The sequence below is a fragment of the Dreissena polymorpha genome, chromosome 15 (assembly GCF_020536995.1).
Source record: "Dreissena polymorpha isolate Duluth1 chromosome 15, UMN_Dpol_1.0, whole genome shotgun sequence".
NCBI classification, from domain to species: Eukaryota; Metazoa; Mollusca; class Bivalvia; order Myida; family Dreissenidae; genus Dreissena; species Dreissena polymorpha.
Window position 1 is genome coordinate 28,053,859 of NC_068369.1, and position 12,318 is coordinate 28,066,176.

The window sequence follows — 12,318 nt, forward strand, 5'->3', positions numbered from 1 at the left end:
AAATGTTGTTTGAGTACATGGTGTATTATTTGTATTGATTTCAGATTTAATATGTATCGGTATGCTTTTGATTAGTGTGTAGTACTTCAGAAAATTATTTGAAGGTATTCCATGTATGTAGCATATATTATCAAAAGAGTAGAAATCCTTAATTCTATAGTCATATAATTGGTCGACATATTTAATGCTTCGTTCAAACCAATCTTTATAGAAAAACGTCTTATTGTTTGAAGTTATGTCTTTATTGTTCCATAAAATTGTTTTACTGCTAGTTTGGGTTTCTAATTTATGAGTGACATCACTCCACGCTGATAGAACATCAGACAGAAATATGTTTTCGTTTGCAATTTCATGTAAGATAGTATTGCTGATGTTACATTCAAAGAGTAAGGAGTCACCATATTTTTTTAGGATTTTCTGGTAGAATAATTTCCATTTACTCGTATTGGTATTATCTAGGTATCTTTTAACCCAGCTGCATTTGATTGCATTCAAGAATGAGTCAATGTTCGTTAATTGGATACCTCCATTTTCTACAGATTGAATTAACTGAGTTCTTTTTATTTTATCAGGCTTACCGTCCCATATGAAATTGAATATTGCTGATTTTATATCGTTAATAACATCTTTTGGTGGATTTGGGAGAACTGTTAATACATATATTAATTTAGGAAGTGCAAACGTTTTCAATACTGTGTTTTTTCCGATTAGTGTAAGTTTACGGTGATGCCATGATTTTAAGCAGTTTTTAAAATTCTGTAATTTAGGTAGAATGTTTTTAAGAACTGTATCCTTTTCATTATTTGTGAAAGTAATTCCTAACGTTGTGGCTTCATCGGATGTCCAATTAAATTTCATTTCTTTTTTATATAGAACATTACTTTGTTTTAATTTACCTACTCGTAGCACAGTACATTTACTTTTGTTTAGTTTTAGACCCGATGTCATTCCGTAAAGGGTTAGCGACTCTATTAGGTTATGGAAAGAATCGTAATTGTCGTTTAAAAAGTAAGTTGCATCGTCAGCAAATAGGGATTGTTTGATTTCTTCGTCAGGTTCTAGTGATATGCCTTTTATGTGTTTATTTGATTGGATGTGATGTGATAGATACTCAATGCAAATAATAAATAGCGATGATGAGAGTGGACATCCTTGTCGAACCCCCCGTTCGATGTTAAAACTGTTTGAAAAGAAGCCATTGTTAATGATTATACTTTTAATATCGGTATAGAATAGTTTGACCCATTGAATGAAACTTTCACCAAAGTTCATATTTTCTAAGCAGGAGAACATAAATGAATGATCAAGCGAATCGAATGCCTTTTCAAAGTCTGCAAAGAATATTAGACCAGGACTATTTGAATTGTTGAAATAGTTTATGCATTCTTGGATAAGACGAACGTTTTCACCAATGTATCGTCCCTTTATAAAACCCGATTGAGAATTTGAAATAATTGATGGTAATATTTTTTTAATTCTGTTTGCTATACTTTTAGTTGCAATTTTATAATCATTGTTTAGTAAACTAATCGGGCGCCAGTTTGATAAGGAATCTATGTTTTTTCCAGGTTTTGGAATAAGTGATATAATACCTTGTTTTTGTAGCGTAGTTAAGTTTTCGTTGTTAAATGAGTAGTTAAGTGAATTAATTAGATGTGTTTTTATATCATTCCAGAATATTTTATAAAATTCGATTGTGATGCCATCCGATCCTGGGCTTTTGTTATTTTGCATTTCTTTTAGGGCTAGTCCACATTCATATTCATTAAGCAATCCGTCGCACAGTTGTTTTTCCTCCTGGTTTAAAGCGTGATGTGTATTTTTAAAAAGGGTGTTATTTTCAACATTTTTTCGTTTATAAAGGGATTCGAAAAATAAACGTTGTTCTTCTAGTATTTGAGTTCTGTTTGTTATATCTTTGCCATTGACTACTAGTTTGTGTACAGTTTTTTGTTCACTTCTACGTTTTTCAATGTTTGCGAAATATTTTGTGTTTTTTTCATTGTGTTCAACATGCTAAGCACGCGCTCTTAGTATTATTCCATTGAGATGTGTATGATAGATTCCATCTAATATTTGTTTTTTCAATGTTATTTCATTTTCAATGTCGGTGGTATCATTTGTGTTTGTTTGATGCAATTGTTTTTCAAGTGTTTCAATGGTTTTGATGGTTTCAGTTTCAAGTTTGTGTGTTTCTTTTTGTTTAAATGATGTGTATCTAATTGTTGTGTTACGTATATTTCCTTTGATTACTTCCCATAAGGTGTTTGGGTTTGCATCTTTATTATTTTGGACTGTATTTAATATTTCCTGTTTTATTTGTGTTTGATATTGTGTATCTAATAAGATGCTGTTGTTAATTTTAAAGTATCCTGGGCCTCTTTCATGTTGTATATTGTGCAGTTTAAGTTCAACTAGAGAATGGTCAGTCATAAATCCTGGTTTTATGTTACATGTATCAATAATGTTGCAAAGAGATTCAGATATTAAAAAATAGTCTAATCTACAAAATATTGTTGGTTTTGTGTTTGAGTGCCAGGTGAATTTGCTTTCGTTTTGATATATTGTACGCCAGATGTCTATCATATTGTAGTTTTCAATTATGTTATTTAAAATGTTTCTATTTTTAGGATGAGAATAAAGGTTTCCATTCTTTTTGTCTAATAATGGGTTAAGAACAGTATTAAAATCACCACCGATTATAATGTTTTTATCTTGGTTATGAATTATAAAGGTTTGTAATGTTTCGTAGAATGTGGAATCATCTATGTTAGGGCCGTAGACATTGATTAATGTTAATTCTGTTTCGTGTATTTTTATATCTATACTTGCTTGTCTGCCAATTATTATTTCGTTAAAGTTATTGACTGTGATCCCTATATTATTTTTTATCAGAAAGGCAATGCCTTGTTTATTAGTATGTTGTCCGCTAAGATAGATGTCTCCGTCCCATTCATCTTTTAAGGTTTGTGCTAAAGTATGTGTCAAGTGGCTTTCTTGTAGTAGGCATATACTATATTTTTTTTCGTCTAACCATTTGAAGATTTTAATGCGTTTTTCTTTATTGTTAAGCCCTTTTACGTTCAGAGTGCATAATTTAATCATTTAAAGAGAGGGAGGGTGTGTAATTATTATTATGTGGGTTTGTCCAGTAAGTTTCTATTTTAAAGATGTCCATACATACATACAAAAATAGAAATCTAAAATTAGAGATACAAAAATATGAAGATTCTATAGGCATGAAGAAGTGAAAAGAAATAATCACAGAAGGATGAAAAATGAGCTGTAAGATATGAATCCCAAAACAGGTATCTTGGGACAATAATTTTTTAATTTTATTAATGGAAATATGAAAAACAACTTTAAAATCGTGATGATATTTATAAATGCAACAAAGCTGGTGATTCAACAGGACTGAACCAACGTGAACATTACATGTTTTTCTTTTAAATCATGTGGTAAAGACCAAACGAATTTACATTTATATTGCTTTCATTCCGCGTTTAAACTCAAATTGATTGGTAAGTTGATCAGCCAATCCGGATTTTTACTTTTGTTATTGCTGTGTTAATTACGCAATTCCCTAACCACAACGTTTTGCATCGGTAGGTTTAAACTAGTTACGATTGCTCTAGTATAAAAAGCCTTTAGCGCAGTATGCAAACATTTAAGCCGATGCGTTTGAATTTAAATGTCCTCGGAAATAAGATGAATTCGTTTGAGTAATTTATAGAAATAACATTTTGTCATTGTTTTAATATTTATCTAAATTGTGTCTGTACTTTTTTTTATTGCATTTATATCCGTAAATTGTAAAACAATGGATACCATTCCTTATTTTGCATTTTTGTGCTGTGCGATTTGTGCGATCTGTCCGGTTTGCGAAGGCAGTAAGTATCGTTAATTATATTAAGATAGGCCGTGTTTATATGTGTAAAGTTGTTTTGTTTGTTTGTCGTAATGAACTTGATTGGCTTATATTTATGGTTTTAAGGTGGATAAATAATCGAACAACCTGACACAATGTTTCGTCACTTACTTTTATTTACAAAGATAAAAACTATTTCAACTAATAACTTTTTTTATATATAAATATATATATAATTTTGTTTATTAATGCGATAACTATACCGATGGTAAATTCTTTAAATAAAGGTGCATACGAGACAGTTGTTAAAAATCAATGTGTTTTGTTTATGCAAATTTTATTTAGATAAATTTTAACTTTTTATTTCTTGCGTTCTTTATGAAGTAAGAAAAAAATTAATTTTATAATTGTTGTGTCCCTTGCACGCACGTAGACTGTTTTAGAAATCAAATTAATATACTTTTTAAACTTCTGGAAACAGTTATCTTTAAAAAAACGATCATTTTTGTTCAAATAATTTATATAAATACCCATTTTTCGCTAAAAAAAAAAACAAAACAAATAAAGTAATGGGATTTGTTTGTTATTCTTGACCCATGAATCATGAAAGATTGTTTCATAAACAAAAATAATTTTATCGTGAAATATTTGATAAGAGAGAACTTCTAAAAGTGCATACATCACAAATCAACTTTTGCAACCAACTCAGGCTTAAATTAATTGAGAGGATTTTTTATACTGGCCGTAATATGTTCGAACTATTGTGGTTTAGCAATATTTAGCAGACACTTGTCATAATTTTATTTTGACTTTTCAAGTGGGTAAATATGTTATTGTCATTGTAGTATATCCAATTTGCATTCACCGCATCGTATTAACATTAATGTATTCATACGAACACAACATACATTTCTATTGTATTCATTCACGCCAAATGGACACATATCTATTTCTTTATAGAAAATTGCATATTAAGTATGCATACGCACCAAATAGACATATATCCATTTCTCCGCAACAAATTGACTCCGTATAACTTCGGACCAGAGGACAATATTGAATTACTAAGAATCTTATGGAGACTGTCGTATTTCTTCGCACAGACTTGTCAATGTTGTATTTCTTAACCCCGAATGGCCATTTATGCATTTCTACGAGTAAATTTAAATAATTTTCGTATTTTGCTTAAATTGTAACTTGAGTTGCTAGCTAATTCAACTTAGTCAATAATGCGTAACCATTCTTTTCACAGTTGTGAAACCAGGCCAGTGCCCTGTTGCACCAAAGGGAACAAATACAATCTGTCTCGTACAGTGTCAAGGTGACGATTCCTGTCCAGGCGACCAGAAGTGTTGTAGCTATGGATGTCATGTGTCGTGCACAAATCCACTTGGTATGAAAATCATTCTCATTTATTACAACTAGTTGACAGGATAGTCTATTATGAAAATAGTACATATGCATGGACAATAACTAACGGATTGTCAGTATTACTTAAATCTAAAGAAAACCAACACTCAAACATTCAAACGATTTGTTTTTACTGAAACCGATGCAACTATACTGGTCACAGGTCCATTTCTATTGATACCGACTGGGCTGTATGTTTTTCAAAATGAGCTATCAATATGGTAAATGCATTACCATTACTACACATTTGCACTCAAAACCAAAACACCAATTAAACTCAACAAACCATTATACGATCACCCTAATTACCATCATTCTATTGCTTGCTAAAACGTGCATAAGCTCTACGGGTTTATTTAAAAGATCAGATATTTATTTGAATTACATTTTGAAAAATTAATAACAGTACATACCATATTCATTTCCTAAAGTAATAGTTTTCGAAGACGGCGAAAGCTTCAAAATTAATGTAAAAACTGAAGGTATTCATAAGGAAACATATTCTGCAGTCGAATGAAATTAACATGTAATTCATAAAAGGCTGTGGTTGACGTATGCTTTATAATATATATATTTTACAAACAATATTCGAAACGCTGTATAACGAACCGTATGCATACGATTTTGTTACCTCTACGGCTTCATATAACGGTACCATACTTTTAAATGACAACAAAATAACAAAATTATAAAAACTACAAGAAATGAACTGCACTAAACAGTTGTATTAATCCGATCGGTATGGGCATATATTATATGAATGATATTCTGTGTATTTGAAATAATTTAAAATGCTATTGTTTATAATTTGCCGATGTTTAGATTTTGCCCCTTTGACTTCCGATGCCTTACGAACCGCCACAGCGTGTGCCAAAACGATTCAACAACTAACATAATTACTGAAAAATGCATCAAACATTTTATTTCGCTGATAATTTGCGATTGATGAACAATATGTTAGATTGACCAATCTACAGCGTGCAGCATTCCTGTCATAATCAGGATGACTTTTTACTTAAAGGTCTGCTTGACAGTGGAACAATTTTTGTTATCTTGACAGCAATAATTAATAGCTCTAGATCATCAAATATAAATTGCAATTTTTAATTAATAGGAAAGTCATGCAATTATAAGGGAGGCGTCTACAAAGACGGTGCACAGTTTAAGGACGAGTGCAATACTTGTCAGTGTTCCAACGGTGCCGTAACGTGTACAAAAATTGGCTGCCTAGGTATGAAAATTCTCGTCCTGCATTTTGTTGACATATTTGTTTAAAAACGCTGTTAATATACTGCATCAATTATTATGAGTTATTGAAATTACTGCTAGCAATGAGCAATCGGAGAAATCTATCGATTTGAGTGTTCGATCGTATTTGTTTTCATAAATGTTCATTTAAAATTTTTTACTTAGTTCCAAACAATATATTATTTTGGCTGTGATTTCCATTGCAATCTTACGCAATAACATCATTTTATATGACAGTATGGTATATAAACAACGTTATATAAAAAATTATATTATAAATACAAATCCACGTGTAAAAAAAAATGTACGTGAATGTTCATGAATATAATGGAAAGCTTATCCGTGATGTAATAATTTTATGATACACGAGTAATGAAACCTTTAATATTTTACCATGATATATATCTGTGTTATAATCAGCTAAAATAACTCGATGAAAAACAATCCAAAAGACACGAAATAAGCACATTATGTCATAAACAATTGAAAGGTAAAAACTAGCTAACACTCAAACTTAGACCAGATTATGTCACAAATATTTCATTATGTGTTCATCCAACGTTGGTGAAAATTAAGTAGATCAAACAATCAGTAATAGACAATGCACTTGTTTTGTTAATGAAAATTAATTTCTGGAGTAAAGGCTTACGATTGACTGTTTAGTCTATATTTTAGGTGTTTACTAAACACAAGCACACTTTTTTTTCGAGTTTTTTTTGTGAAGTCTGTGTTGGCGTTTTTGTATGGTTGTGAAAGAGTTTTTAAAAACATCCGTTTATGGTCGGTTTTTAGTTCAAAGTCTTAATATTTCGTTGAAGGGAAAGGGCAGTCGTGTGTTGTAAATGGCAAAATATACCAAGATGGTGAAACATTCAACATCGATTGCAATGGCTGTTCATGTCAGAATGGTTCACCAGTTTGCACTATGATTGCATGTGAAGGTAGGGATAATTCGATCACACAATTCTCTGTATCATAGCTTGTAAAAGTATATATTATTGATCTTTAATATTCCGTAATGTAAGTCGCACATGCACTTATCATATTATGTGGATACCATAAACCTATCGAGGTTGTTTTAATTGGAATCTCCGCTATTAAATTTACTTCAGGCTGTCGATATTGATATAACCTCTTTATTTTATGCTTTCCGGTGGTTTATAGAGAAATATATGTGGATTAAAACTGATAATCTCACTGTTCAAACAGTTGACTGTGAAATGACGTCATTTTTTTTACGAAATGACGTCATTATTTCGGCGAAATTCTTTAGTTAAACATTTTAATAATGTAAATAAACTGTGAACAAAACAACGACATGAAATAAAAAGAAAATTTGTTGGATTCGATGGAATATCGATTTAAATTCACTCGTGATCATAGAAAAAAATAGATTTTCACTCGTGTCGATAGTATTATTTTCTATGATCACTCGTGAATTAAAATCGATAATCCACCGAATCCAACAGATATCCTCTATATAATTATACTTTCATAAAAACATTCAATAGTAAAATGATTAAGAAGTCTGGAAAAGGCATTACTGAACGGTGAACGTTTAAATATTTTTACTCAGCGGTACAAGTTATATATTGGTTTTTATAATTCTGCAGAGACACATATTGCATTAATCGTATATGTATTATTTGATTATTCATTTTTATTTGTTCTAATTCTGTAACACATGACGAAACTTTGATAATACCAGATAACAGAGGTCGGTGAGATATCACGAGATCACCCACACTCTTAGGTTGCATTAATGTTCTAAATCTTTGTATTGCTCTCACTATTGATATGTCATACTTTTCATGATTCTAGTAATCTAATTCTGGTATTAAATGACATGTCAAAGCATAAAAAGTCAATGTTACATTGCAGTTAAAAATATTGTCATGATTTTATATGTTCATTAAATGTTAAAAAAATGTGCCTTAATACAAACCAATTGAAAACCAAAGTCACAATCGATATTTTGGATGATACCATTTATATGTTTTGTGTAAAATGGGAATGCACACGTAGTCAATACAAGTGTGAACTTATTTTCAGTCAAAACATGCAATTATAAAGGAAAAGTGTACAAAGAAGGAGAAAGCTTCAAAGACGACTGTAATACATGTACATGTTCGAATGGTTACGCTGCCTGCACACAAATTGCATGTCCACGTAAGTACATTCGCATATCGGGTTGGGTAATAAAAACGTAAAACTAATAACTGATTAAAGATTAAATATTTGCAGTTCCTTTTAAAAGTGATTGAGTACTGTGTAGTGCAAGAGCCATAAGTCATGTGTGTCCTGTATGTTAATTTGATAATGATTAATATATAAAGGTGTTCAAACTGAAATAACATATGAACGATCCTTCCAAAAGCATTTCGTTTACTGTACGTTTAGAAAACAACACAAATAGTTCATTTGCTACTAAGACTCAATTTGGTCATTTAAAGTTTAGTTTATCATTTCATTACATGTATACCTGTTCATATTGATTCTGTATTTTTCTTTTACAATAATAAGACAAATATGAATTGTTGGTTTTGAAACAGTGTGTTCACTATTTCGATTCAGTTCCTGACAAATGTGCCGGTGTTGCGTGTCTTACAATCTTCTGCGAGGGTCAGTATAAACCACCAGGGGAGTGTTGCTTCGTGTGTCCTTGCTTCTATAAGGGGAAAATGTACAAACAGGGTGAAAGCTTCATGGACGATTGCAACAGCTGCACATGCGGTATTAATGGAGGAGTTAGCTGTACAAAGAAAGCCTGCAGTGGCACTGGTAAGAAATATCTGTGTTATATTACAGTGGACTGTTATGCAATGTATTGCTTTTATTTATTTGCACTATTGAAAAAAATATAATTGACGTATTTGCAAGAATTTATTTGAAAAAAAGAATGTGGTATTTACAGTTGTCGGCCTTGAAAAAGGATTATATTTAAATCTTACTATTGTTTATCCTCTTGTGAAATCGTACAATTACAAAATGCGTTTGTTCCTGAAACACAAATGTTTTTACGACCATACGTTTTTGTATTGACTGTATTGAATATACTAAATAAGTGAAGGTAAACTGACTATAATTATTTTATTGTGTACTTCGAATTGACTTTATTTAGAACTTGAATCAGTTTAGACAATATATAAAATGCCGGCACTGTTTAAGTTTACATTAAGTACAATATATAACCTTTTAAATTAAACCTAAATTACTGATTTAAATTGTAGTACATATAAAATTCGATGGAAGAAATGTATTTTTCAAAGAAAAGTCTTGAAATCTTTCAAAGCGTCGCTTATGAATATCTCCGGAACTATTTAAGTTAAAGTAACAACATTTGTCTCCGGCTTTGGAGTTTTATATAACTTTGTTATTAAACAAATGTAATAAAAAAAGAACAGAGGTGAAATAATAGGTTATAGACGATGATGTACATTGTTGTCATGAATTCCGCCATGCTTCAATGATGTGTTGAAAATTCAATCAACACAATACATAATATATATACATGTCAACAGTCTCAACACCGAGAATGCACAATACCTCCAACATCAGCGCATAAAATGCACACTATATAATACTTGGGTATGACTTACTGATTATTACCGTAGTGCTGTTGTTTATTTGCGCTGTATTTGACGTTAGCGTCGAATTCTGGGTTTGAGCTTCCTTTCATGCAATTAGTGCTTTTAGAATTTAACTTTGACAACAATGCATATTATTTACATGTGGAAAGCCTTGTATTTCTAATGGAAAAACATATCAAGACGGGGCGAGTTTCAAAGTTGACTGCAATACGTGCACATGCAGAAATGGAATGCCACTATATACTTTTATTGTATGTCAAGCTTGTTTAAATTGTTATCTTAATGTATCGATTATTAATTTATCTATTAAATCTTAATTACGCTTTCGTTTAAATTTCATACATTCGCGATATGCTTTTATGTGAAGAAGTAAATTTATATGTCCTACATTCGTGTTTACAGATAAGCCAGGAACATGCCCCAAATTTCCACCCGGAAACCTGTTGCCATGCGTGAAATTGTGCGATTCAGACTTTGATTGCCCCGAGCAACAGAAATGTTGTTCCACCGGATGTGGCCGTAGCTGCTCTATTCCGGACGGTAAGATATGGCTTAAATCCAATCGATTTCTTAAGTAGGCGTACTTTCTACGTTATTCGTTTACCGTCGGATTGCCTGCGTGTATAAAGCTGTTTCTCTTATCTACCAATCATATACTATTTACATTAATACATTATGTAAATATTAATTAAACATAAGAGCTGATGTTAAGAAATAAATACATTATTATTCCAGGTGTCTTCACTGGCTGTGTACTTAACGGCAAAAAGTACATAGAAGGTAAGTTAAACGTTATTATAAAATTATGCATTGCAGACTTGCGTTGTTGACAGCTAATGAGATATGTTACAGTCTTATACTTATCTTGCCGAAAATGTTAAATGAACTGTTTGTCACAATAACTCGTTGATGATGCTTATACTTTAACAAAAAAAATACTTAGCATGGCTATATCTCGTCAAACAATATAGCCATAGTCAATTGAATTTTCGCTTAACAAAGATAAACATTTTCAATGATATTTTTTTTGTAAACAATCGACTTATCGAATGCGTCATCATTCACAATGTGTGAAGACTGAAGTTATTGAAGTTATGCAAACGCGTATGTCATGCAAAACATATATTCCCTTTATTTATATGACAACGAAACGTACCGACGATCCATTTATCAATAAAGTATACATTCAAATAATGATAGCGGGACACGTACATTATAATAATGATAGCGGGACACGTATGATTGCTGCAAAAGTAATATGCACGTGTAGAAAACATCATTGTTCAATACGCCATATGCACATATAAAATGTTACATCAGTTTAGGATCTAGTATTTCTGTTTAAAAGAAGGTCAACGAAATGGTTCATAAAACTTGGTACGTCGTTTGTTCCAGCGCGTTTTAAGTGATTATTGGAAATCTTTCATAAATTTACATCGCATGGTATGACTAAGACATAGTTTATAATAAGCTGTCAGAAATATAATATTATTTAGAATAGTATATGTAAACTTGTTAAAACTGTCAGTTATGAGGTACACAATATCTCTGTTAACCTTTCCGCTACAGGAGAACAACTACCAACCGACCCTAAAGATCCCTGTAAGCGATGCACTTGTACAGGCGGACAAGTGAAATGTGACTCGATCGTATGTCCAGCCTGCGCAGGCTACAGGCCGCCAGGTGCATGCTGTAATATTTGTGGCGCCAGACCACCACATTACTAACTATTTATATGGAAAACAAACCCATCTTCTGAAAACTGAATCCTCATCTTGCAATATTTTCGATTGGCCTATAACAAACGATTTACCTGACAAAAGCTAAATGGCATTTCATTATACGAAAACCAACTGTTAGCAATGTCGTATGTGCAGATAAAATTACATGCTTTAATGAGATGGTTTGACTGTATTTTCTAGACAATAGCTTAGTTAGATGAATTTAGAAATGTATGCATTTTTTCTTTTGAATTGAAGTATTAAACTGCAAAGACATTTTTGCGTTTTTCATTTTTTGCAAATTTTTAAGTGTACGTGCATAAGCAAAAATATGCCAATACTTTATGTTTATTGACAGGTAAACATACAACACATCACAAAATTGCAGTGACCCATTACTTTCTGTATTCTAGCAAAAAAAGTCTGTAATTCAAATATCTTTTATACCAATTTTTTCAAACACTTTGTCGGTGTCAAATGA

General features: G+C 31.4%; 2 protein-coding genes across 3 annotated transcripts in view; one reads left to right on the forward strand and one right to left on the reverse strand.

Moving 5' to 3' along the window:
* The window catches only part of LOC127860712 (uncharacterized), a 372,542-nt gene that overhangs the window by 79,067 nt on the left and 281,157 nt on the right, over nt 1-12,318 (reverse strand). The window lies entirely within an intron of this gene.
* LOC127860714 (kielin/chordin-like protein) lies at nt 3,675-12,114 on the forward strand. The gene is made up of 9 exons (XM_052398981.1): nt 3,675-3,890; nt 5,121-5,261; nt 6,393-6,509; nt 7,345-7,467; nt 8,579-8,695; nt 9,101-9,307; nt 10,519-10,656; nt 10,852-10,896; nt 11,686-12,114. Exons 1-9 carry the CDS (start codon nt 3,821-3,823, stop codon nt 11,841-11,843), a joined length of 1,116 nt encoding a protein of 371 aa, XP_052254941.1. The 5' UTR covers nt 3,675-3,820; the 3' UTR covers nt 11,844-12,114.

Coding starts and splice junctions, on each gene's coding strand:
- LOC127860714 (XM_052398981.1), top strand. CDS start 3,821: ATGGATACCATTCCTTATTTTGCATTTTTGTGCTGTGCGATTTGTGCG. Junction 6,510..7,344: donor TACAAAAATTGGCTGCCTAG/GTATGAAAATTC, acceptor ATTTCGTTGAAG/GGAAAGGGCAGTCGTGTGTT. Junction 8,696..9,100: donor CACACAAATTGCATGTCCAC/GTAAGTACATTC, acceptor ATTTCGATTCAG/TTCCTGACAAATGTGCCGGT.